General features: G+C 40.6%; 1 protein-coding gene across 1 annotated transcript in view; it reads left to right on the top strand.

Annotated features, from left to right (window-relative positions):
- The window catches only part of LOC309575897 (putative acyl-CoA dehydrogenase 6), an 82,874-nt gene that overhangs the window by 8,551 nt on the left and 48,033 nt on the right, over nt 1–26,290 (top strand). The window contains exon 2 of the mRNA XM_082286767.1: nt 5,103–5,223. Within this exon, the coding sequence (XP_082142893.1) occupies nt 5,103–5,223 (121 nt within the window). The remainder of the gene's footprint in view (nt 1–5,102; nt 5,224–26,290) is intronic.

The raw sequence follows: 26,290 nt of genomic DNA on the forward strand, positions 1-26,290 counted from the left end.
GAAGCTTTAGTAAAGACTTGTGTCATTTTTTAAGAATTCAGTTTATTGTTTCAAAATTCATCATCTTGCTAATAGTGTGCTGAAATATCCTACCACTGTACAGTCTTACAAGGGGTGCTTAGAAGAGGTGTGTATAGAAGTAGTATGGCCTTTAGTTTCTGAATTGCAGGATAGAAGGTAAACATGCTGGTGGATAATGAAAACTAATCTTTAATTGCTGTAAGGGACATCTGTACATACTCTCAGTACCCAAATTAATTCAATTACAGTTTCTACTGTTGTAGAATGCATTTGTTTTAGAATGCAGAATTAAATGGCAATTGCTAATATTTCTGGGTAGTCGCTAGTACAGTATCAGCACAAAATACTGAACATCAGCATCATATATTTTTGTTACTTTTCTCATTTAAATGACATACTAAGTTTCAGTGGAAAATAGTCAGAACTGTGGCAATGATTTGGGGGGGTATTTTCATTGCTCTTTTCTGAAGAGAAATTAGAATTACCTATTTTTAAAAAATCTGAATTTATGTCTCTGTCCCCTCTCCAACCCTGCCATAGTATTTCCCCAGTCCTGGGCAGGGAGCTACAGGTGCTGTTTTCACAAAACTTTGCCCAGATAATTTCTAATAAAAACACTTATTTTTCTTACCATCATTCAGCATGAAGTGAGTTTGTTGGCTTGATCCATTTCCGATTGGGCAAGTGTCCACAGTGGTTTTTATAATTCCCAGCTGATAACAGCCCTGAGGCCATTCTTTTGGAGGCTCCCCAGAGAGCAGCCTGAACTCTTGCTGGGATGCAGGCTAAACCAAGGCTGCCTCCAGAGCCTAGTCCTTCATATTTGCATCTTCAGTGTTCAGATGAAGTAGCCTGAGATAAAAACCAGTCCCATACATGAGACTTACTGTGCCCTTGCTGTCAGGAAAATAACAGTTTCTGTTGTGGTTTACTGGTACTTCAGCAGGTGGGAAAGTTATATGGCTCCTTGATCAACTTTACATCCCAAATGCCACTGAGATTTGGCAAGCTAGATCAGGTGGAAAGATTTCCTTTGTGGCTGGGAGTATCTATCAGATGGTATCTGTAATAGGCTGTTGCAGTGGGGATACTGCAACATGCATATATCAAACCAGGAGTCCCGTGGAAACGAAGTATATATGGACAGATTCGTGGTAGATGTTTCAGAGATGTTTATTTCTCCAGCCGCATGGCCGAGGCTGTCCTGAGGAACTGTTCCAGTCACGGGACCCGAGGGTCCTTGGGGTTATCAGGGAACACAAACCAACCAATGGGGAATGAAGCTGACCAGGGACAGGGAGACCCCGTGTCTCCCCCCCAGGGCCCCTCTCCCAGGGCTCCATGGCAGGGGAGGGACCTCAACATCTCACCCGTTTTATTTTAATAAAAGGAGAATGAAAACAACTGGATAAACATAACAAGAACAGTTTCAAGACAAAACAAGCCACCCTCCTGAGTCTTTAAATGTCCAATCAGATTCTGTGGAACATCTTAGGGGTGGCAGAAGGGAGACAGAACTCTCCAGGCATGCTTTGTGGGGAAACTGAGGCAGGAGAGGGTTTAATTTCTTCCCTCCCGCTTTTCATCCCCCCCTCGGCATCGGAGAGGAATTGTAGGGAAATGGAATTGTATAGGGAAGCCATGGGGTAAAAACGGATTAGGAATAAACTGGGGATAGGGTAAACTTAGGAAGGGGTTCATATTGGGTATAGGGTAAAAGGGGGAAGTAGGCTGTGGGTAGGGAAATTGCAGGGATGGATATTGTTTATAATTTTGTGCATAACGGCTGCCTTTGATGGGAATACCCCCAGGCCCAGTAACATTTGCTGCTTGTAAACCCTTCTTTCCTTGCACTATATCAAACTGTACAATAGGCAGTGCTAAATATTTCTACTCATAGAAGTTTTAGATCTTGTGATCGTTGGTATCCTAGTGGTGCAAGTCTAAATGCTGGCACCCATGACTTCCATGTTTCTCACGATAAAGCATATATAAATAAGCAGACCAGCTGCTCACATACTGCTGAAAGCTTGCTTTTGTATACTTACCAAGCACTGCATGGAAACCTTAGGGTGTAAGTTAAGGTGGCTATATAATACGTGTCTGCAGTTCAAGTGTAAAATAGTTCACTGGTGGCACAGATGTGAGGAAGTTGCTAAAACCAAGGGAAGGGATAAATCAAATGATTAGGTACAAAGCATTATTGGACCTGTCTTCAGCAAGGTTTTAAGCAAATGTTAAATTTTGTGATCATTCAGTCGTTGCTGGCTTGACCTTTAAAATTACCTCTCCTTGTTTCAGTTAGCTTTTCTAGGAAGGGATGAAAATACCCAGTAATCAGTGCTGAAACGCCAGCCAGTTGAGCAGTAATGCAGTTATCCAGCAATTTGGCTTAAGTACAAACTTAAGTACAAGGGAAGGTGTTCCCCCAATCCCCTTATGATTACAAAATCACGTGTGTGATTTTTTGCAAGCAATTTGTGACTGAAACGTAAAAGCTTTTGACAGGACTTAAATCTTTGCAAAAACACAGTGAATGGTCCAATAGCTAAGAAGAAACTGTGGCTATCAGTATCTGGACTGCAATATAATTTTTTTTATTGAGTTTAAAGCCATACAAAATTTATGGTTTGTGCAGTCAGATTGTCTTTGGGGTTTTTTTGTTGTGTCATGCAAGGCAGATCTTTTTTCACTCAACATGGCAAACCTCACCTGGTAATAAGTCCAATCTGTTAAGCAATTTGAGTTTTACTCAAAGGCACAGGAGAAAACAGGTTCTGCAGAAATCATGGCTTAGTCATTCAGAATCTGCTTAACTTCAAAGGTAGCTTTGTATGTAGGCTACGAAACACTTGGCCCAGTACAAGCTACAACAAACACAAAACCACAAAACTCTGTTAGTATATTCACCACATGTTTTTGCCAAGATCCATCAAAACACTGGAATAACTTTTTGTGTGCTCTTCCAGGCATTCCCCTGGGTGTTATCCAATGAGCATTGCCAGAAGCTGTTACAGCCAAAAAGGTGTTTCACCACCTTCAACACTGAGGGTCAGCATCTTAGGATCTGAGCACATAGGATATGGCAATATAGAAGAGAAACGTGAGCTCTACTAGATAGGGTTCTGCTGAGTATTTTTTTGCTGTTGATCCTTAGGCCTATGTTAATCAATATAAGAGAGGGAGAGAGACAATAATTACTGAATGAGTTGAACGTTCAGTATGTGAATTTCTCAGAATTTGGTGAGAGGAGTGAAAAAGTGATTTTTCTGTTACCAGCAATCAAGTATGCTTATTTCTGTGGCCAGCTGGAAGGCAGAAAGCAGCCATATATGGGCTGAAATTGTCCAAAGAATGTGCAATAAATAGATAGTTTGGAAGAAGGTTCCGCAGGGTCTCAAGAACACAGCAGTCTAGGAGGGAGAGGATTCTGTTTCCAGCTCAAGAAATAGTTAGCACCACAGGACTTGTTTATTTAGCAGGAAGAGAAGACTAAGAGGAGTAAGTTCTTGAAATAACAAATTCTCTCTTCATGAAACAGCATAGTAGTAAAATCATGGTCACAGGTTAAAGGCATTACCTTTCTGCTGGGAACTGGTGTTTGTTTTGGTAGGGTTTAGTTTGGGGGAAGGATGTTTCCCGTTAGGACTGCCTTGTGTGGCTGACAGAGGTGTGTGGTGCACTTGGCTGCATGGCAGAAGCAGCCTTTTCCAAGGCCTGATTTGGGCTGCAGAGGTGGGCACCATACCATTGCCTCATGATGAGCTGGTAGGCAGCAGGAACACACCTGCAGGCTCCCACTTTGCTCCTTCCCCATGGTCATGGAAATCTGGGACTTCGTGGAGCGAAACATCCAGCTCTTGTGCCCTGAAAGTGTTGCTGAATGTAGTGGCTGTACTCCAGATGTGTTTTGCTTGCAAAGGCTGGAAGGGAATGCAGCAGCCTGAATAGTGTAAGGACTGCAGTCAGGCAGCTTAGGACTTTGGCTTTTGGAAGGTGTGCAGCAGTAGCACAGTCAAGAGTTGTGCAGGGACTAGATTTGGGAATATTATAAATTCTGGGAGAAGATCAAACTTTTCCAGTACATGTTTTGTCAGACTTGTGGGGAAGTCTAAATACAGACTAGACATAAATGCCCTGAACAGCACTGACTTCCTTGAGAGTGTTTAAGGCAAAGGGAGAGGAAATGAATCTCTTCTACTTGCCTTTCTTGGTACTGTGTGTGGTCATCGAGGACAGATCATCAACCTTTTTTGCCAAGGTTCCTCTGAGGATAATCTAGACTTCCCTTCCTGTCACTTTCTACAAACTGTATGCGAAAAGGTAACAAATGGTGGGGGGAAGCAGCCATTTTTGTGTACAGGGTGAGCACACAGCTCTGTGTCAGGCACGTGTCTCATATGTATGTCCAGGTGCTTCTCCACAGGCTGCTACCTCTATAGAAGAGGGAATAGCTCTCAGAAGAGGCAAAATTAGCAAAAAGGTCTTGTCTGGGTCTTAAAAGAGGATGTAGATTATGTGCTTAAAAGAGGATGTAGATTATTTCCACAGAGAAATGATTTTCACGTGCCATTTCCTATCTTCTCTTCAGGTATCTGATCCTGTTTCTAGCCTCTATTGCTATGTAGAAAAATACCCTGCCTGTATTCCTGTGAAAGCCCAGAGTTAACTCTTTGGTAGTTTGGATTCACAGAGGGTCTTTGTTGCCTGTTTCCTGGAGGCAGTTACAGATCATGCCCTCTGTACAAACTGTACACAAAAACCTAACAAATGGTGCGGGGAAACAGCCATTTTCATAGACTTTGGAGAGGCTCAAAGCAGTTCTGAAGACCTGTTTTAGTAGTAATTGCTAAAAGAATGATTTACATTTGCCTCATTACATTTGTTGTAATAGTTGTGGGTGAGTGGAGAATAAGGGTATCCCAACAGGAAGTAAGAAAATTGGTGGGCTTTCAAATTTTTCCCTGTATGTTGTTTTTTTCTATTACTTCTTAAATTACAATTTTGAGGTGAAAGTAGTCAAAAGTTTTTGTGTGGAATTTCTGTGTTAATAACTAATACAATTTATTTTCCAAATCTAGATCATTGACAAGGAGATTAATCCGTTTGTGGACAAGTGGGAAGAAGAAGGACAGTTCCCAGCACATAAAGTGTTTAAAATCCTGGGACAGGCTGGATTCCTTGGTGTGGATAAGCCAACAGGTGGGAGAATATATAACTCCTAATAGTGATAGATTCAATACATTATCTCAATTAGCTTTTGCCCCAGGTCAAAGCATGGGCTGGAATTCAGTGCAAAGTTTACCTATATTCCTCAGTCATGCTGGCTGGCAACTCTGCAAATACATAAAATAACATTGCTGAGTGCTTAAGTTGATATTCTTCTAAATACAAATGTAAAATGTATGACTGTTATTTTAAAATTAGGGAAATTAACATCCCTTCAGTTTTCAGCATAAAATCTGTGTAATAACTTTTCTTCTGGACCCAGACACATATGAAATAATCCAGATCTCCATTAAAGAAACCATAATTTGAAGGCACTGGAAGTGTTTTAAGATTTGGCTTATTATACTTCCTGAACATGTAACCTCTACATCATTTCAAAGGATGTGGATGGTGCGACCTTTAGGCCATTATCCCCTAGATTGTCTTTAAAATGCACTATTCCAGCCTGTAGAAGCCTGAACAGAACAAAAGCTGATGACACAGAGAGCACGTTTTGTGTGTACATATATATATATAGGTGACATAAAAGTCCAGGGGAATAGGAAGTATTTCTGCTTTTCAGCTAAAATACTTACTCTGCTATCTTTTCTGTTTATATGTGATATAATATGTACTTGCTTTCTTTTCAAATGTTCAAGTCAGAATTCTCTGTGATTCTTTTTACCCCCATTTTCCTACGTCCAGAGCAGCCTGAAGTGACGTGTTTGAACAGTTAACTGCAGATAATTGCCCATATGCAGCAGCTCACACAGCCTTAGCTATGCCACACCACATCATGGTGTTGCTAAGGCCCAGGGTTCTATGCAACAAATTATGTCTTTTTACCACTTACTTTCTGAGGAAATATTCCCTCTTTCATGTAATCATATTACAATGTGGAAGGTTGTCCCATAGCTGTTCAGCTGTTAGATCTCAGAGAACTGCTTAGCTGTGATTGTCTGACCAATCCAATTAGGTCTGAGCTGGTATTTCTTTACAGAAATGCTGACAGTTTGAGATTGTGCTTAAGATCTGTTTAAAGGACAAATAGGATTACTGGGGGAGAGAGAAGACCACTTTGAATTTCTGTTATAATTGTCCGATAGGCAGATTTGAATTGCATCTCAGTGGATCTCCTTCACATTGCTGGTACTCGTGTTGGTTGTAATAATGGCACATTGCATTGCTGATAGATTTCAGTCCTGCCTTCTTTAATTCCTCTCAGGGCATGCAGAGGTTCAGCTGGGGTAAGAAACATCATTGCTGAGCGTGCTGCACATAAAACATTACAGAGGTGGGAACTTTGTATAATACTCACGAAATGGACAAGAAATAATCAGAGTGAAATCTAGTGAAGAAGGGACTCAGGGAGGTAAAGGAGGCACAGAAGGTTGGATCTGCTGATTACACTTGTCATACTTATGTTTAAGACTTTTTTAACTTTGGCTTTGATGTTTGTATCTAGCTGTTAAGGTAATTTATTTGACCTCTGCAGCTACATTTTATAAAAGGTTTAAAATTTGATAAAATCCTCAGCAACCTGTGGTCCGTCTCAGTTCATCTTCTGAAGCAAGGTATTGTTTGGTACAGAAAATTCACCAACTCCTTGGAAGATGCTATCTTTGCAGTATTCAGTTGTGCAACAGAATGTCACCAGATGCAGCTTTGCTCCTTAGTGGTGTAATGCCGCCAGGTACATCCTGAAAGTCTTGAAACTTTCTCCTGACAGTGAGTCAAAGTCAGGTGTGTAACAGCACAGTCTCAACTGCACAACTTTGGCAAAGCCTGAAATTCTTCGTCTTACACGCTTCTACAAAGTGCTTAGGCTTACTGTATGATTAGTGTGTACTGCAAAACAAAATTTAAAGATACACCTTTTATACTCTGCTCAGCCGCTTCTGTTATTTATTTGCTGTTTGCAGAGGAAGAGAAGTCTTATGAGATTTGAGGAAGCCAAGAGCAGCCAGGAGTTCTAGAGGGGTGTTGCGGGAGGTCTGAAGAAGAGAGGATAAATTGATTTGAAGAGAGCAATTGCAATGCAGAGCACTTGTGAGTTAACAGTCTGCCCTACTTTCTCTTTCACAAACCAAAACTGTCATGTTGTATCTCTTCAAATCCAGATCATAAAACATTCTCTTTAAAGAACACTGATTTTTTAAAAGTTAATTCACTTTAGTAATAGTTGCAATTTTGAAATAAAATTTTATTGAATTTGTTTTCCATGATCATTCTTTCAAGTATGGAGGGTTTTTTCCCCTGCAGAAATAATTTTGAAGCTTTCTGATTGGGCAGAAATGGCTCACAAACTTGTTTTGCTTAGATAGAAGGAAACATCTGTTGGATTTCAGATTTGTTGAAAGTGGACTTTTTCCTGTGTAAACACCATTCCCTTTATGAACAATGAGTTGCTTAATGGGAGTCAGGTTTTTAAAAGAACGTGCCTTACATGTGTCCCTTATCACTGGAAACTTTCTCTGTGTGGAGAACAGATTTGGGGCACAGTTTGTATTGCAAAGGCTCCATCGATTCCTGCTATATGCAGTTGTGGGCTACAAACTTGACAAAGCTTTTCCTGTACATTTTTTTCACAGCTGTTTACACAGTAGTTGCTTCTAGTGAATATTGGCTGTAGTTCAGGATGCTCATTGGAGGTCCTGTAAACACTGTGGGCAAAGCTCGGACATGCACCCATAACTGGAGAATTTTTGAGATCATCAGTAGATTTAATTTACTGTCTGGTCAGTTCTCTGCCAGAGAAATTCTTCTCTTTGAACCATTTCTCTGCTCTGTTGTCCTTTACATGACTCAAAATTAGTGCCTATGTTGGCTTTCCTTAGGAAAAACTTTGTGTTGTTCTGTTACATTGCAAGATTCTTCCTACTAGTAGAATACATGATGAAAACATGTACACTTATGCATACTTATCTTATGCATAAACACACTTATGCATAAAAAGTGTCTTTCTGCCCTATGCAAAATGTGTCTTACAGAATTATTAGTTCAGGATTTAGAAGAAAAAACCAACATCCCTATATACTTACTATTCTTCATTAATGTTTAATGTTATGTATTTCTCCATAAATTATAAAATTCTGAGTTATTGAGCTACTGCCAGTGCCAAAATTAAGGGCAAAAAATACTAGGGTAGGCAGCAGAAATATTTAAGCAGTCTTGGTATTTTGCCATTGTCTGTTTTGCTAAGGGAAGTAGACAAGACATATTCTTTGAACTGTTTTATGTGCAGATTAGATGACATTCTGGATTAAAAGCTGAAAGTATCTATGTGGTTATTTGTGATCTTACGATTTATGAATCAAAGCCTTGACTGTTGCTAAATTTTAGGGTGTGTTGCCAAAAATGCAGGCTTAAAATGTACTGTGTGCCTGCATATGCCAACACAGATGATTAAAAGTTGTTTTATCAGCTGATGTAAAAGCACAGGAATCCTGTAAAGGATGGGAGAGAAAGGTCTGGAAGAGGGCAGTGTCTGCTCTCCTGCATGTTCACATGGCATCACTGTGAAACATGAGTGATAACGATGCCTGCTCTGGGTATTTCATTAGTGTTTATACTGGCAGTACTGTAGGAATATTTAGTGGAATGCGTTAGCATCTAGAAATAATTATGACAAGTTTGTCCAAATAGTAGCCTTCATTTATCCCTGTCAGACACTTAGCAGAGAACTTAGAAAATATGTTCTTATATATTTCAGGAAAGTTAGGTAACAGTGGTTACACAGCACATTTGCACATGGATGGGAAAGTACAGTTCTATACTACCTGCACCTTCCCCTACTGCTGGGGAAAATGCCAGATTTGGGACTGGAGAAGGTAATAATCAACACCTTCTTGTCACTTTAGACAGATAAGCATCTAATGAAACAAAAAGAATCTTTCAAGTGATTGACTGCACTGCAATTGGAAAATGATACAATACCTTTCCTGTGGAAAAGGATTATTTGCCTGTTTATTACAAGTGTCTGTGTGTTGAATGTGGGAAGGGAATATAGATAGATCTAGACTATCCTCTAAGGTTAATTTTGTTGTTTTCTTCACAAGTATAAATTTCTCTGTTAAAATGAGACCTTGTGAGAGTTTGGGCGTGGAGAGTCACTTGGAAAGAGTGTACGGAGTTATTTTTAACCCTTTCTGTAATACTAAGCCTTGTTATTATAGAGAATGAGCATAGAAGGACCTGGGAGGAGCAGTCACTAGAAAGGGATTTAGTAGTTAAGGTGACACGGGGTTTGATGGTATCTAAGAAAGTGAATGGAAGATGCTCAGGTATTTCTGTGGATAGAACTTAGAAGGGATATATTTGTCAGAAGTGAATTCATTGTCCCAAACCATTTCTGTATGGCAGTAGTGGACCAGCTGCAATGCTTGTTCTTGGTTTAGTAGACTTAAGTATAGTCAGCTGAACTGCTTGATCTTTTTCTCACTTATAACAGAGTGCAAGAGTAGTTAATAAATAATAGTTGCACTCTAATGGTTTGCAAGAGAAACCTTTGGGCCATGTTTTCAGACACCAATGAAAAGGTAAAGCAGCACTCTCAAGTGTTTACCAGCTATCATTTTGTTCCAGTTTGGTCAAATTTAGAGATATATCCTCTGAGAGGAGGCACAACCACCCCTCCCCCACCAGGTTCGGGAAAAATAAATTTTCCTCTGAGGAAAGTGAAGGAGATAAAAACTATTTATTTAACAAACATATGGGAAAAGGAAAATAATGCTAAATAATAAAATCTTTCACTGTGAAGAAAAAACCTGGGAAAGTGTTAGAGTCCTCCCTTTGGTCTCCTCAGAGCTGGGGCTTGGCCCAGGGCCAGGCCCTCTGTGCCCGGTGGAAAGTCCTCCCGATGTGCTCTGATATTGAAGCAATCCACAGAAAAAGGGAAAAAATCCGAAATTCCAGGGAAGGAAAAAAAGTTCAACTCTCAGTCTCTCTGCAGAGAAAAAGAAACTGAAAAACTGGCCTAAAGCTGGCTGGGAAAAAAAAGTCGCTATCTCTATGTGACCTTGAACAAGCTGCAAACTGCTTTGAAAAAGTTTTGCTCAGTTTTCCTTCCCCCTCTCAGGCTCAGTTTAAAGGCATAGAAAGGCACAAGAATTAATTTCTGGGCATAGGGCAGCGATATGGGATACACATCATAAGGTCACCCCCAGACACATTTATACCCGTTTTGCAATCAAGACATAATTTTGATAGGCCTCCAAAATCCAGTAGACCAAATCAATCGCTGCTTTATTTGAATCTATTTGATGACAAAATTTGTGATGTGTGGCAGGGTTTGGAGACCTTGATCAGGTAAGTGTAAGAAATTTCAGGTCCTTATTGGACCTTCTAATTTGGTGGATTGGATTGAAATCTCAGGAAAACAGGGTTTTGTATGTGTACATATAAGTTCTGTGTAGTTGAGACTTTTTTCACTCCTCCACTGTTGTGAAATGCTGACTATTCAACTCCCATCTAGTGTCTTGCAAGTGCATGATGAAATTCAGTTGAAAATGGTAAGGGGGGGACAGTTTGCTATGTTTCACAGATCATCAGATATTTCTGATCAGACAAGGAAATGAGCACTTGAGTTCATCTTTGGTTTTTTCCTCAACTGTGCACATGACTTGGGGAACGGCTGTGCTTCTTTTCTTCATGGCTGGTTGGGAAATGCAGCCGTACCTCTGGGAATAGCTTGTTCAGCTATCAGTAGCAGCCAGCAGAGAACTGACTTACTGAAGGACAGCCAGTCTTTGTGGAAGAGATAATCTTCCTTTAAATGTGTTGTTGATAGAGGGATCAGATTAGTTCCTGGGATTCTGCTTTTGTACTTGAGATAAGGCAAATCCTCACACTTGTGGCTTATAATGCAGAACACAGCAGTACCTCATGCAGTTCAGGTGTGCTCATACCAATACCTTAGGGGGCAGACTTAGGAATTTCTGAAATGTGGTACATGTAGAGGTAGTTACAGGTGATGTCATAATGATACTGAGAAGGCAATTTAAAATGCCTCTTTCCTGGAGAAAGTTAGAAGCATCTAACTGGGAGCAAATGCTCACCTGTGTATGTGCAATTACTGCTTGAGCTCTTGACACACAGTTTTCTCACAGCAGACCTGCCATGCCAAATTCACTTCTGTGTATCACAGGCTTTGCACAAACAAACACAAGACCCATGTGGTGTCTTGAAGGTGACTAGCAGCACCTAGAATCTGTTAGCAGAGATGAGAGTGTTGCAAGCAGCTGTTGCTGTTCTGTCCCTGTTTTGCACCTGTTCTACTCTGGGTTGTGCAGGAGAGTCTGTCCTCCATTATACTTGACTTTCCTCCAGTTTTGCAGGAAATTGTCAGTCTTGGGGATTTTCAAAGAGATGTATCTGCTAAAAATATGGTGTCCGTGGTTTTATAATTGTGAGAAAGAGAAGAATGCACACTAAAGAGAACAGTTGAATATATTAAAGAAATATTAAATAATATAACACCTGAAAAGAATATAGGGATTGAGACATTATCAAGTAAGACACACTGTTCAGGAAGTTTCCATTAGAGGAGTCTTGTTTATTCTTTACTTCTGTGGATGAAATGGCAAGACTGTCTCTTGACAAAGCTTGGCCAATGAATGAGCTTATACTAAAATAATTTGGGCATTACAAATCTCTGTAATTTACACATTGTTGGAGTGAAAGCATCTCTGGACTCAGGCCCAGAGGAAAACCAAAGCACAGGGGTTGAATTAAAATCTTTGGATAAACTGAGATACATGAAGTCACACCAAAGTGAAATAGAAGTATAGATTTTTTCACTTTTAGTAGAAATATATGCTAAGTGCCTTAGACATTGAAAAGCTGCAGTAGAGACCTTAAACACAGTTCTTACTGCAGCAGTGGTACCTTTTCACAGAATTGTTTTACTTTAGACAAAATATAGATAGAACTATACTGTTCAAGTTTTTTAGATAGAGTGTTCACATAAACAATAAGAGCTGATAGAAACTATATATGCAAATCTGTGTAATACCTATGTAACACTTGTGTAAAACTTACAACTGTTAGAATTAGACCAGGATAGGTTAAGAAAAGGAAAACTAGAATTGTGTGTTAATCTTACTGGTCAATTAACAAATATAATCCACACTTCCGGAAGAAAAAATAAAGAGCATATAGAAGAAACTAGAATTAGAAGAAGAAGCTGGTTTTGCCTGCTGTTGCTGTTTCTGCTTGCCTTTATCATGTAACCCCCTTGAACTCTGCGTTCAAGAAAGCTATGAGACTATGAAATAAAGAACTTAGCAGAACAGCAGCCTCCTGTGCTCTCTTACCCTGGTCCGAGAAGGAAGGGTATCCCATCCAAGCTCACCAACACATAACTGTCTTTTCCCAGTCTCGAGATGCTTGACATCTGTCATATACCTAAATGGCGTAATTTAAAAGCTTTCTGAAAATATAAATGCACCTCTTACATTTACATGTCAGTACACTGTATGGTGAGTTTTGGAAAATTATTTTTATGAAGTATAGGCTTGATTCGGTTTTACTCACTCGCTTTTGTGTTATGCTGAATGTGAAGGTTGATTTCTTCCATGGGGTTGAAATGTGGAAAAATATTGTTAAACAGTCATTTTGATGCTGGCATGGAAAATCTGTGAATAGTTATTGACTTGTCAACACTTGCAGATCCCATTTTACAAATTTTGAATGACATCTGTCTTGAAGAAGGGATTCTACAAGATTGCAGTAAAAGTTTGCTGTTCCTAGTTGTGTTTCTATCCCCAGCATTTGAGCATGAGAAATTGGAGTCCAGGCTGTGCAAACCTGACCGTGTGTAGCCAAGTAAGAAGAAAGGAAAGGAAAAAAATTCAGACAGGAAATGTATTTAGTTTTGATTCTCCTAATCTAACATTTCTAATTCCTGGTGACCCAGTTCATGCAAAATCATAAGCATCATTAATAATCTATTCCCTGGGGATCTTGCATGAGTCACTCCAGCATCTGTAGGGAAGTTCAGAGGTCCCCATACAATAAAGTGCCTTTTTATACAACTGGAAAACGGGTCATGTACCTACTCATGGCAGGAGGTTTGGAACTAGATGATCTTTATGGTCTCTTCCAGCCTGAACCATTCTATAATTCTGTAGAAAGGAGGACAGGCAAAGGCATGGACCCAGTATTTGTGGCTCTGTGTGACAGGCAACTTGCCTACAGGATAAGCAGTGCACACAAGACTTAATAGCTTCATATGCTGCACTGTAATAAAAAGATGTCAGGGAAGGATAGTAATATAAGGAATTTAGCTCCTTGGAGCTTAATATTTAAATAGGGCTAGAGCTGGCCATTTATGGTTTTCTTATTTGACGGACTGGAACAATTGAGTTTGTAGGCAGAGGTGCAGAGAACTGAAATGTGTTTTTAATCATGCTGTGTTCTGGGGAATAGATACCATCATTTCACAACAAGCCTGAAAGTTATCTATACCTCGTTATTTGTCATGGGTCTTATGTTTATACTGCTTTTAGGTCTACTTTGAATTCATGTTTTAGTGTCATATAATACTGATATGCACATCAGAGAGTGCATGGTATCTTTGACTAAGTGAAGTAGGAAGTGAGAAAATTCATTTTATTCCAAAATACTTCTAAAATCTATTAAACTGATCTGAGAAGTATTTGGATATCCTACACTCTGGTCTGATGGCACAACCCTGTTGAAAGTCTTTTATAGATTTTGTCTTAATAATGCACTGTATAGTAGATTTGAGATCTAAACAATCCATGTACCCTCAGTTTCTCAGCTGATTATTAAATTTTTTAAAAATGTGAACTGTTTTTGAAGTGATGATACATTAGAGATGGGAGTGAAGGATGTTTTAAAACTTCAAAACTTGATCTTTTGTCTGGATGATCTGACCAGTGCAAGACAGCTCCTTGGCTCATTTATGGTGAGGCAAATGGGTATTTGGGGCCATCATTGCTTTATATACCGTGTGCCTTGCAGCTCTGAGGGATGTATAAATTCCCAAGTTCCCTGAACTGGAGGCTCAGGTGGATGCAGCCATTCTTTCCAGAATATATATACTCCATATGGAAAAGTTCTCTTCTGCTTAGTATTTTGTAGAGATAAGCATGATTGTATATACATTTTAAATTTTTACATATATTGCAGTAAAGTATATCTTATTTTATACATAATTTGTATATATATAGAGAGACAGAATTTTATATTATTTTTGTTCTATGAAATCATAAAATCATAGAATGCCAGTTGGAAGGGGCCTCAAGGATCATCTGTTCCAATCTTTCTTGGCAAAAACATGGGCTAAACAAGATAGCCCAGCAGTCTGTCTCAATCTTAAAAGTGTCCAACATTGGGGAATTCACCACTTCTTTGGTGAGACTGTCCTAATAGCTGACTGTTCTCATGTGAAAACTTTTCCTTTTGTGTATAATCAGAATCCCCCCAGGAGTAGCTTGTAACCATTACCACCATCTCCTTTATGTGATTTCCTGTAAAAAGAGAGTCTCCATATTTGATCATCTTTGTGGCTTGTCTCTGAACCCTCTCCAGCCTGTCCACGTCTGTTTTGTGTAGCAGGCACCAAAACTGAACACAGTATTCCAGGCATGGCCTGACGAGGGCTGAGTAAATTGGGATAATGACTTTGTTATCTCTGATGGTGTTGGTCGTGCTGATGCAGCCCAGCATCCTGCTGATTTTCTGTGCTGCAGCAGAACACTGCTCACTGATACTGAACTTGTCCACCAGGACCCCCAGGACTCTTTCCACAGAGCTGTTCCCCAGTCAGGTGAAGCCATCTTACCCTGCTTAGGTAAGATGTACTCTCTGCAGAATTGCATCAACATGCTGGAAGTTCAGTGTGGTACTCTTAATGGGCTTTGTTTTTCTGGTCTCCTACATGTTTTAAAAGAATGGTGCAGAAAACACCTTTTAAGTGAAGACACGAACAGCATTCAGCGCAAACTGGATTGATATCCACAGGGAATGGGTGCACAATTCAATGTGAAAACAGAGGATGGGAAAGTAGCAAAACCCTGAGGCTCTGTGAAACAGTATCAGTCTTTAGGGGTGGAAGGAGCACTGAGCAGGACTGGTGGGTTGGATGTGCTGGGCAGAGTTAGTGGCAGTCTTGCTTCTGCAGTGTGGTGCCAGTGAAATCGGAGTAGTTGTTTTGGTTATTTTGCAGCTGACCTCGTTGACAGAAACATTTGGAGGAGATGTGTGAAAAGTTTATTGGGCCAGAGGTTGGGGACCTGGCACAGGGTTTGGGAGGAAATGCAAAAGAAACTGCAAGACAGGGTGAAGATTTGTTTAACACTATTATTCCAGGTGTGTTTGGTTTTGTGCTGTCATTTCAAAGTAATGATCATCTGCAGGAAATACAGCTTCACCCTGTTTGCAAAGAAGAAAGAAAAATAGAAGTGTGTGTCAGTTAAAAAAAAAATTGTGATAAAAACTTGAAATACAACTTTATTTTTTAAAATTATTTTCCTTCAGTCCACTCATGAAACCCTTTAAATATCTTAATCTTTTAAGGTTTTTTCACTAACGTAAAGAGGCTGGAGGCTTTTCTGAAAGCAGAGACTTGTGAAAAGTATCTGTTTAACTATTTGAAGTGAGGGCTAACTGTGAGAAACAAAGTCATAAGTAAAGTGTTCTTCCAATCACCAGAACTGTACATACACTGAAATTTAATATAATTTTTCTGTTTTACAGACCAAGTTTTGAAGTAAGACCTTGGTGTCAGGGTTTTTTGTGGCTTTTTTTTTCCTTTGTTTTGTTTCTTAAGCAGAGGCATGGGAGACCATTTGTGATAAAGTACTTCTTGCAGGACAGTGTATTTCCTGAAGAATGTGCCTGTTTGTTCTCTTTGTGCCTTTCTGGGGTGGCCTAGAATAGCTGATTTCTCTGTTATCTCTAGGGCAGTAGCTATAGTTTTCCATAAGACTACAAACCCGCTCTGTGGTCTTGCCTGCTCTGGGAGATGCCCTCAGTGCTGGGTAGCAGGAGCCAGGAACATGGCATGACTCTGGAGGAGGGCAGGAACTTTTTGTGTAGGACCTTTGAAACACCATGACCTCTGTACATGCACTTCCCTTGAGCCTGTGAACTGGCAGAAAATGGGCACTTGCCCAGAACCTCAACCACTTACAAATCAGCTTCACGTGTACAGCTGAAAGGGGAAACAAAGATGGAATTTATGAAAAATTTCCTTGAAGGTATATCACAGAGGAAGGTATTTTGAGTTTTTTGTGGTATCATTAAATGCTTTAAAATTATTTGAGAGTGACTTGAGTCAGCATTTCTTCTGTTTCCTATACTGTGTGTCAGAGGAAATGAATGAGACTTTTTCTCACCCTTGAATTATTATTTAAGAACAGGAATTCTTTTTTTTTTTCTTTTTACATTATGTATAACCTGTGAAACTCATTCCGCAGAAATCACAAGGAGCAAACTTTAATAGGAATCCAGAGGCTGTTAAATAAATGTATAGATGGTGGCACCATCAGTTACTACAGGGAAAGTGATTGTATTTCTGATCATCAGCTTCTCACTTAGCAGATAAATACACCATTTCACAGCTTCTTGTTCTCAGTGGCCTCACCAATTCCCCCCTGAATAGCGCATCCAGCACTGCTCCGTGTGCTGGAGTGTAAGCCTGGCAAAAACAATCACAATACATATTTCAGCTTGTTCAGGATCCTTCCCCAGCCCAAGAATGGAAGCCTTTAATTAGTCACAGAATCATAAAGTTTGGAAAAGACCTCTTAGATCATCAAGTCCAATCATTAGCCCAGCACTGCCATCATTAACATGCCAGGTTAATTTTTGCACTTCCCTCCGTCTTTGTATGTTGGAATGGTTGTGATCATGGTTTTTTTTTAGGTCATTATTATCCATATTTCTTTTCTAAATCTTACCAGTTGTTTTCAGCCACCTTTATCTACTTGTGTTTCCCACTGAGCCTCATCTCTTTCTTCTTGCTTTTTTTCCCCTCTTGAGAGGATTCTGGTGGGTCCTTGTGTAACTTCCCTAACAACTTCTATTTGCTGCTTCTTCTATTTTAACTGACTTTGGAAGGACTGAGGGTAATAAAAATATTTTGTTAAAAAGTAATGAACATCTGGGTTTAAGGAGGGGGGGAAATCATCTTTTATGATCAAATACTTTTGGTATTACTAACGACCTCAAAGTCCTGAAGAATGAGAATATTGAGGCTTTTTTAATCAACATAAATCACCAGCTGTGGATTTATTCTTCAAAGTCAGTGCCATTTAAGAGAAATTTAGAGAGATAGGCTTTGCACTGTGTGTAAAGCTTATTAAAGATTAAATTGCACTTTTTTTTCTCAAGCTAGTAACATGCTGTGTTTCCTTTACCTGGCCTTTTGTTTGTTTTTGCTCAATAACATTTTTGTGAGTTATATTTTGGAAGATAAAGAGATTATCTTACTCATTCAGCATTCTAAAAGGGTTTTGCTTTCCAAGTTTCTCTTCTCATAGCTAAGCAGTTCAGGTTAAATCCTGGTATCATGGAATTCTGTGTTTACAGACCAAATCAAAAAGCCTCTGAATCCATTTTACTGGCTTTTTGGGCTTGATTGTTTGCTTGTTTCAGGTAGAATAATGAGGGGGGCTTCCCCCCCTTTTTGTTTTTCCGAGAGAGAGCATGGGAGCAATTTGCTCTTCTGTAGCTGGTGTAAAGAAGCTGTTAGTTGAGTTTGTCACTCAAAGCTAGTCAGGAAATTCTTTCCAGTGTGTCCAGATGCTTCCTGTGCACAAGGGTGCTGTCATACTTGGCACATGATTAAAAAAAAAAAAATCACACTGGGGCTGCTTCTTATTTTGCTTTTAACCAGGTCCTTTGGCACCATGGAGGGAGGACAGTTCTGCTGTCTGGACAGTGGCACTGTGCTTGGGGTTGTTTGGGAGAACAAAAAGGAACCAAGCAAAAATTTTTTTTTTTTTTTTAATTTTTATAACCTTAAACTAATTCATATTCTGCACGTGGCAGGTTCTGCATTGTTAAAAAAAATATTTATGGCAGCTGATACTTGTAGCAGTGCTGCATTTCAGAGGAGGAGATGTTGGCATCCTTGCATTCTGGGGGGTATTTGAGCTGATCACGATTCATCCTCTGACCTCTTTGCGGATTGTATTATTTTTTACATGCTCTTGCATGGGAAAAGTTGTGTAAGCTGGGTGTTTCTTGTTGTTCCTGTAAAACCTGTGGGCTGCTGGACCTGTAAAGGAAGCAATTATGCACCTGCTAACTTTGGACAGGTTGCACCTGGACTCCCAGGCACCACACTAATGAGATGCCCAGGTGAACTCAATTCTCGCAAGAACAAAGGCAGCTTCCTACATTTTCTCCCTCTTTCCTTACAACACAGTGTTGGGAATCCCATCCTCTGTCTCTGCCCAGGTTGAAACTGGATGCCATCAGGTCCCATAGCCTCAGAGGAGGATGTGGAAAGAGGACAATACAAGAGGAAACAAACACCAGGATGAAAATTCTTTACATACAACTCATTCTGACAGGAAATGTTCTGCTTCTTCCGGCAGAACTTTGTAACTATTTTCAAGATACCAATTTCACTTTATTCTGGTTTTGCATTTATTTCTTGCTACTGAGAATCCAGTTTCTTCTCTCCTGGAAGATAGATGAGTATTTTTATCTTTGAAAAGTTTTCTTCATCATCAACTTACAGTCACCAGCAGATCTTTAATGCACATGAAAGATGCTGTGAGTTCTGCTGGATGGTACATTTAAAACTGAAGGAACCCTCAGTTTTGGAGGTGACCACTGAACATTCTTCTGTAAACTGCACAGGAACTGGGCTGTCCTGTAAAGTCACTGCATTGTGTAACCCATAAGCAGCTCCAAGGATTTCAGAGTAGCACCTCCTTGAGACAGATCAGAATCTGGCCGCTACATGGATTCTGTGGTGCTGCCAGCTAAATTAGGGAAAGAAAGGAAAACACCCATTTTCTGTTAGGAAACTGGAAAAGCAGTGGAAGATAATGAATTGGACTTTCTCTAAAGATATTCTTCAAGCAGTTTAGTTACGTGTCTGAAACATAAAATATGTAAATGCAGAGGATTAGAAAAATCTTCCAACTTTGATCTTGCTAAAGGTTTAACAGGTTTTAATTGCTCGCAGGTTTCAGACAACTGTTGCGGTGGCTAAGTCCACTTTACACCTCCCAGGTTGCCCTAAAAGTGGTCTCTCCCTACAATACTGCTAGAAAGTTCTCTCTTTGCCTAGTTTCTGCTGGTCACTGTCCCTCTCCCCCCTCCCATCCCTTTTCCCACTGGCCCCCGTTATGCCATTCAACCTTGCCTCTGCCCCCTAGCCCGCAGACTCTTGGTTTTGGGAGCTCTCAGGATAAAACCGGCATGGGCTTTCAGTTCGGGGTTCTTCTTGCCTCTGTTCCCTTCAGGTGTGTTGCCATTAAACACCTCGGAATTGCGTGCAGAGAACCCCTCTCGCCTCTCTGTCTCCGGTTCGTGCACAGACTGTGGGTGTGTGGGCGGCTGTTTGTGACCACCTGCGAAGGTGAGATCGTGTGCCCGCGTAGGCGCTGGCAGAGCGCCGCCTGAGCGTCTCCACGTGGGACCCTGTGGAATAAACGCGGCATCGATCCACCAAAGCTCTCTTTCCATAGACAACAGACTTTGAAACAATCTTAAATCCAAAAACTAAAATGATGAGATTATTAATGTAGAATATTTTTACCATTGCAGCAACCGTTACCTAGATCTATAGCGTAGTGTGGTTTCCGGAAGGAAAAATGCACAGCAAAGTGGTGAGGGTGGAGAGGGGGGACACATTCTATGTTGCACCTTGTGCCTGCATGATGGGCAGTCAGGAGGGAGCATCAGGTCTTCTATCATAGTTTCAAGCTGTCTGGGATTCATGCAGAGTTTTGTGGATGGGCTGCCCTGCATGGCTTTAAAATGTTTTGCCTGGGTTTGGATAGGTCTGTGTTTGTGGTGTGCACAGTCTTCCACTGATGGATTTAGCCAGGAGAAACTGAATAGAGAGTGGGTATGTGGACATGGCTGGTAGATGTGGGGGTTGAACCTGCTTCCTCTCCTACCACTCCAGTGAGCACTGTAATTAGCTTGTCTTTGATGAAAGATGGAAAAAACCTTCAGCAGAAACTTTCCATGTCCTGATGAGAGATGAAGCCACACATGTGAAGGGTGATGATCTCTAACACTGGCTACCATCATCTTCTTTCCTGTCATTTGAATGAAGACACTGGTAGTGCTTAAAATAAAAAATAGTTGATATTTTAACAGAATTTTCCCTTCATTTCACTATTTTATTTATTCATTGGGTAGTTGTGAGCTGTATTCTGTAAATGCCTCCACATGCTGAATGATCTAATTTTCCATGTGGGAGTACAGAATAAACTTTAGAACACAAAAGATTGCATGGAAAGGTGGAATTAATTATAAAAAATTACCATCAGAAGGCAGATTATTATACAGAACATTCACTTTAACATTATGAAACAGCTTTTAATTTAATATGAAGTTTAATCTGACAACACTCAAAAATAATCACAAAGCTTTGCAGTTTAATTTCTTGTAAGGGAGTATCCTTAAAGGTAGTTACTGAAGCGTACTAAGTAAGTTTGGGAGGAAAGAGGAATTTAAATGTAAGTTCTTCTGAATAATAGTAAAGGACTTAATTGAAATGATTAATTTCTGGTCATAACAGAGCTTGCTGAGAAAAGGTGAAATGGAACAATACCCAAGTCTGAGTCCCAAATATCCACTAGCTTTAAAATATGAGAGCAGCTTTACAGGGAACAACACTGCGGTTGGGTGTACTGGTGGATGAAAAGCTGGACATGACCTGGCAAATGTGCACTCTTAACCCAGAAAGCCAAAAGCATCCTGGGCTGCATAGAAAGCAGTGTGACCAGCAGCTCAAGGGAGGGGGATTGTCCCCCTCTCCTTTGCCCTTGTGAGAAACCATCTGCAGTGCTGCATCCAGCTCTGGGGTCCCAGCACACGAAAGATGTGAGCCTGTTGAAGTGAGTCCAGAGGAGGGTCATAAAGATGATTAGAAGGATAGAGCACCTCTCCTATGAGCAAAGGCTGAGAGGGATGGTGTTTTTCAGCCTGGAGAAGACTCCAGAGAGACCTCGTTGCAGTCGTTCAGAGGGAAGGGAGCTTATAAGAAAGGTGGGGACAAGCTCTTTAGCAAGGCCTGTAGTGATAGCGCAGGGAGTAATAGTTTTAAATTAAAAGAGGATAGATCCAGAGGTAGATCCAGATTAGATGCAAGGAAAACATTTTTCACATTCAAGATGCTGAAGCTCTGGAACAGGTTACTCAGAGAGGTGGTGGATGTCCCATCTGTGGAAACATTCAAGGTCAGGTTAGACAGAGGTCTGATTTAGTTGGAGGAGTCCATGCTCAGTGCAGGAGTTGGACTAGATGACATTTAAATGTCAAGCCAAACCATTCTATGATTCTACATAGTTAATTTAATGGACATACAAATGTAAACAAAAGCTTGCAAAGAAAAGTATTGTCATTTAGTTGATGTATTGTTTAAAAAGAAACAAGAAAATTAGGTGGTAAATAAGAGGAAAAATCAAAACATAACATAGGCACCGATTTGTCTTGTGGCTGAAGTTGCCAAATGTGAAAGTAGACAGTGATGATGTAAGACCTGTGTTTTGCAATTATCCCTGGCTTTGGAGCTGCACAAGCCCTTACACGTTTCCTTTTTATCTCTAATTATGTCATCTTATTTTAAAAGGAAAAAAAACCCAAAAAACTAACCTACCCCAAGAGCTACACTTACAGGGTTATTCCAGTGAGATGAAAACCCTCACATGGTCATAGTTCTTTTTGCTTATATCTGGAGGCCACCAGTGTAACCAGGGCCATGATGCTAGGTGGATGGTGGGTACCCACTGGGAGCCAGCTTCCAGGAGGCTTCATAGCTGTCTGCTGAAGTGCAGGGATGGCAGTCTGTAGCAGAGCTGGAAAATGAACCCTAAATTTGGGAGTCTGGGTAGCTGTGATGAATGTGGGAGACAGGAGATTCCTGATCAATGTGCTTTGTGCTTGCTTTCAGAAGATCTTGAGGGAGTTACTGTAGTCCAAAACTTGAAAGATCCCAACAGATGAACCTTGCGGAGAAGTGTTTACCTTCTGCCTTCTCCCAGCATTCCTGCTCAGCTTTCAACTGCCCTTCCCACTCTTGTCTGTGATGTTCGTGAGTCGAGGTACTTTGGGGTTTTTGTTGTGAGACTGGTAAATTTCAGAAAAAAAGGGGGATGTTTTAAAAACATATTAGAAAATGTTCTTGCTGTTCAGGCATCAGGCTGTGAAATCACTTGGCAGGGGAGGTTTTATTTCAGCAGGGATGGTTTTATTTCAGCTGACTCTGGAGAACCTGAAGAATGCCACAAATGCATTTTTAATGGTCAGCTGCAATTTTATTCATAAGTAACAAATTGCAACCAATCAGGGCGTAATTTAGGATGAAAAATGGCTCAATGATATGAAGTCATTCTAAAGCACAGGGCCAGATGAAAATATCCATGTTCAACATAGGCTTTGAACTCATGTTTGTGAAGCTGATCAATAAAAAGCACAACCAAAACATTGCTCTTCTTTTCTGTGTGTGAGATGTGTGTCATAACAGACCTGTAAAGGACGAAACTCGGGGGATTATAGTCAAGCTTATTTTCAAGATGATACTCTGTTAAGACCGTATGTCCACATGGATCTGGCTCTTGCAACAGTACTTTCAGCACTCGGGCTGCTGGCTGAGACTTGGATAATTGAATATAGTGTCCCTGCTGCTTGCCTGTGTCTTTTTAGCTGCTGTGGGGCAAATATCACATTTCTTTAAATAACCTCTGTGCAATGAAAGGCCTGAGTGCTAGTTATTGGGTTTTGGCTCTACTGCACACCAATGAGAACTGGGGACATATTTGCAATTTTATTTTTTTGAAAACTGAGATTGTAATGAGAGAAAGGAAATTATGTGGTAAATATGCTTCCTCTGCTTCCGTAGGACATCTTTCCTTGTTGGTTTCTAATAAAGCCTTCAAGCTGCCTGGAACCAGGTAACCAGATCAGTCAGTCTGTCCTAGGTGTTTCTCTGCTGCAGACCTCCCCTGTCTCCCAGAATGATTACACCAGTGCAAGGCAGAGCAGGGGAATGATGAGACAGGTGTCAAGTACTGTGTGCAGTGATTTTAAAGGCAGCATCCTCACTGACTTTAGTAAGCCCTAGATTAAAGGGCAGGAGATGTCTAATGCAACATCTGTGTAACCAAGGGAAGCTCCCTGAGCCACTCATGGATATGTCACCCAGGGGATGGGCAGATGGTCACCATGCCCCTTTTTTTGTCCAGAACAGAACAGAAGAGTGCTTAAAGTTTGGGCAGAGGGATACCTGTGATGAAATAAAACCAATGCTACGTGATCTGCAGCAGTGGTCTTTGGAAGCAAGGGGGGGCACTGAAAGCTGTTTTTATGAAACCGTGATGTGGTTTGAGTCAGTTTCCTAAAAATCTCTTATGTCATTAAGTGCTCAGTTTCCTTTAATACTTTTGGATATTATCAAGCTTAGCCAGATTAATTTGAGGTCCCAAAGATAACCAGTTCCTGAGTGTCTGAGAAAGTCCGTAATGGGCAAGAGGAGAGAGACAAGAATGTGTGCTACCAAGAAAAGAAATGTGGTGTGAGTTGAAGCTGTCTACTCCCTTGGGCCAGTACCTGTCTTAGCTGCTCCCTCAGCACCAGCTGGAGCAGCTGCATTTGTAGCCACCTACCCCATATACCCCAGCCTTTTTCCTGGCTGCAGCCTGAGGGCCTGGAGTGGGGAGCTGGTGGTGCAAAGCCTGAGCACAGAACAGGGGGAGCAGAGCACCTGGAGCTTGGAAAGGATTTCCCTCTACATGATGGCAAAAAATACCAGTCTAATTATTTTTTGTTTGCTTGTTCACCAAGCAGAGTAATGATCATCACTGATGCCATAAATATTTATAGAAAAAAATTCCATTCCATTTTCCACTTTCACTGAGGTTTTTTTATCCTCACTGTTTCTCTGTTTGTTGTCAGGTTACCCACCTGATTAATTTTTCATCACTCTACTTGTGGGGCTACTGTAATGTTGCAAATATTCAGATTTTTGTGAGAAGGATTACTGCACTGTTTTTGCAGGAGTGCTTTTTTACTATATATTTTGCATGTTGGTAATAGAGTGTTTCTGTATTGCTTTGAGATGGTACATTACAGTTGTTGAGTGTATTTTTTTTTTCTTTTGGATGTTTCATCAAAGCCTTCACTGGTTTGGTTTTTCTAAGAAAATCTTTATAAATCCATTTTCAGTTAGCTGTGCTTTACATATTAATGTATTCATATATATTTTACACAGCCTTAATATGTTAAAGAAAAATCAGGGGTCAAACAGAAGCTCATAGATCCAATTAATGAGTTCTAGTAAACGCTCTTAAATCCTTTGTGCACTGGGAGTGGGGCACAGAGACACTTCTCCTGATGCTTATTTTCACTTATTCCTTCAATATTTAATTAGCATGGCTTACTCACTGTAATTCTTAGTGAGTTTTTTAAAGATTTAATTTGAAACTAATTAGGCCAATTCCCTGACTATTAATTACCCACACCTGCAGATGTAGGAATGGTAGGAGATCCGTTCATGTGAAGATGCTAGGTGCAGTTTATATCAAGACCAAATCTCAGGTGTGGCTGAGCAGGCTTAGGCAAATCTCTCCAGCTTTCGCTGTGCCCCTTTTGTCATTGGGAAGAGGGGAGTGGGGTAACAGCCTCAACGTTGTGCTTGGCGTTTGTCCTACAAGGAGAACCAGGTCAGCCCCAAGCAGTGCTGCTCAGTCATGTCATCTGAAACATGAGTCAGAGTGGCAGGGCACGTTGCTGGTGTACATATGTGCACACCACATGTGTGTCTTATGGTACATATGTGTTTGTGTGTGCATGTTGTGACACATCACAGAGTCACAGAATGTCTCAAGTCAGAAGGGACCCACAAGTATCATAGGGTTCAGCTCTCTGCTCCTCTCAGGACTACCTAAGACTAAACCATATGACTAAGAGCGTCATCCAGACATATGTATTTTCCAGTCTTTAAATTAATGAACCATTTTTATTTTGCCATAATTTTAAGGGGTGAAATAATTGCATTGCTTGTGGAACATCATCTTTTTTCTGAGGCTCTTTCCTGGCTGGATTTACAGATATGGGAGTCTGTGCAGGAGACCTTGTTTCTCAGAGGTTCAATGTGCTTTTTTTTGGCTAGTAGACATACTGCTAGTTGGAGATGGTAATTTGTTAATCAGCAAGTGAAATTTCAGTCAAGCATTACAAACTCTTAAGTTTTCCATTCCTGCTTCTGGGCATATGGACATTACTGTAAGTTTGCAATAAGTGTGTCATACTGAAATTTGTAAACTTGCCAGCTTGACTGAAGTGAGGAAGCTTGCTCATGCTTCGTAACTCTTGTGGTTTTGTATAAACATTTCTTAAGCATTCTCAAGTTGCCGTAACGAACATACACCTGAGTCTCTTCGTTACTTCAGTAAAGACACATGGGCTCGGATCTCACTCTTAGAGGAATAAAAAGTAAAATTATGCTTCTATTTTTTTTACATTTTCCAAAACAATGCTGTCCATTTTTCCTGCTGGTACCTTGGTTCTTACGTGATACTTCGGTCTTGCATCTTGCTGAGTGGCTGGATGTGACTTGTTAGCAGTGGAATTGCAGGCATGGAAGCATTGCTGCGATGTGCTGTGCAAATCCTGCTGTCATAGGTTAGCAAGCATAGTCCCGGAAAGGATGTCCTTGCTGAGGGGTGCTTACAGTTTCCTCTGGGACCTGACAGAACCTACCAGCTGGCCAGTTTGAATATGGACAGTTCTCTAAGCCACTTAAAGTTGTGACCACCTCTGTGATCCACATTTAAGAATAGACAAACTCCCCCTCCAAGCTCTCTCTCGTTTCCGGTGCTGGCACAGGTGGCTGCGGGCCCCG

This window comes from Coloeus monedula (assembly GCF_965178545.1).
Source record: "Coloeus monedula genome assembly, chromosome: 1".
In the NCBI taxonomy this organism is placed as follows: Eukaryota; Metazoa; Chordata; class Aves; order Passeriformes; family Corvidae; genus Coloeus; species Coloeus monedula.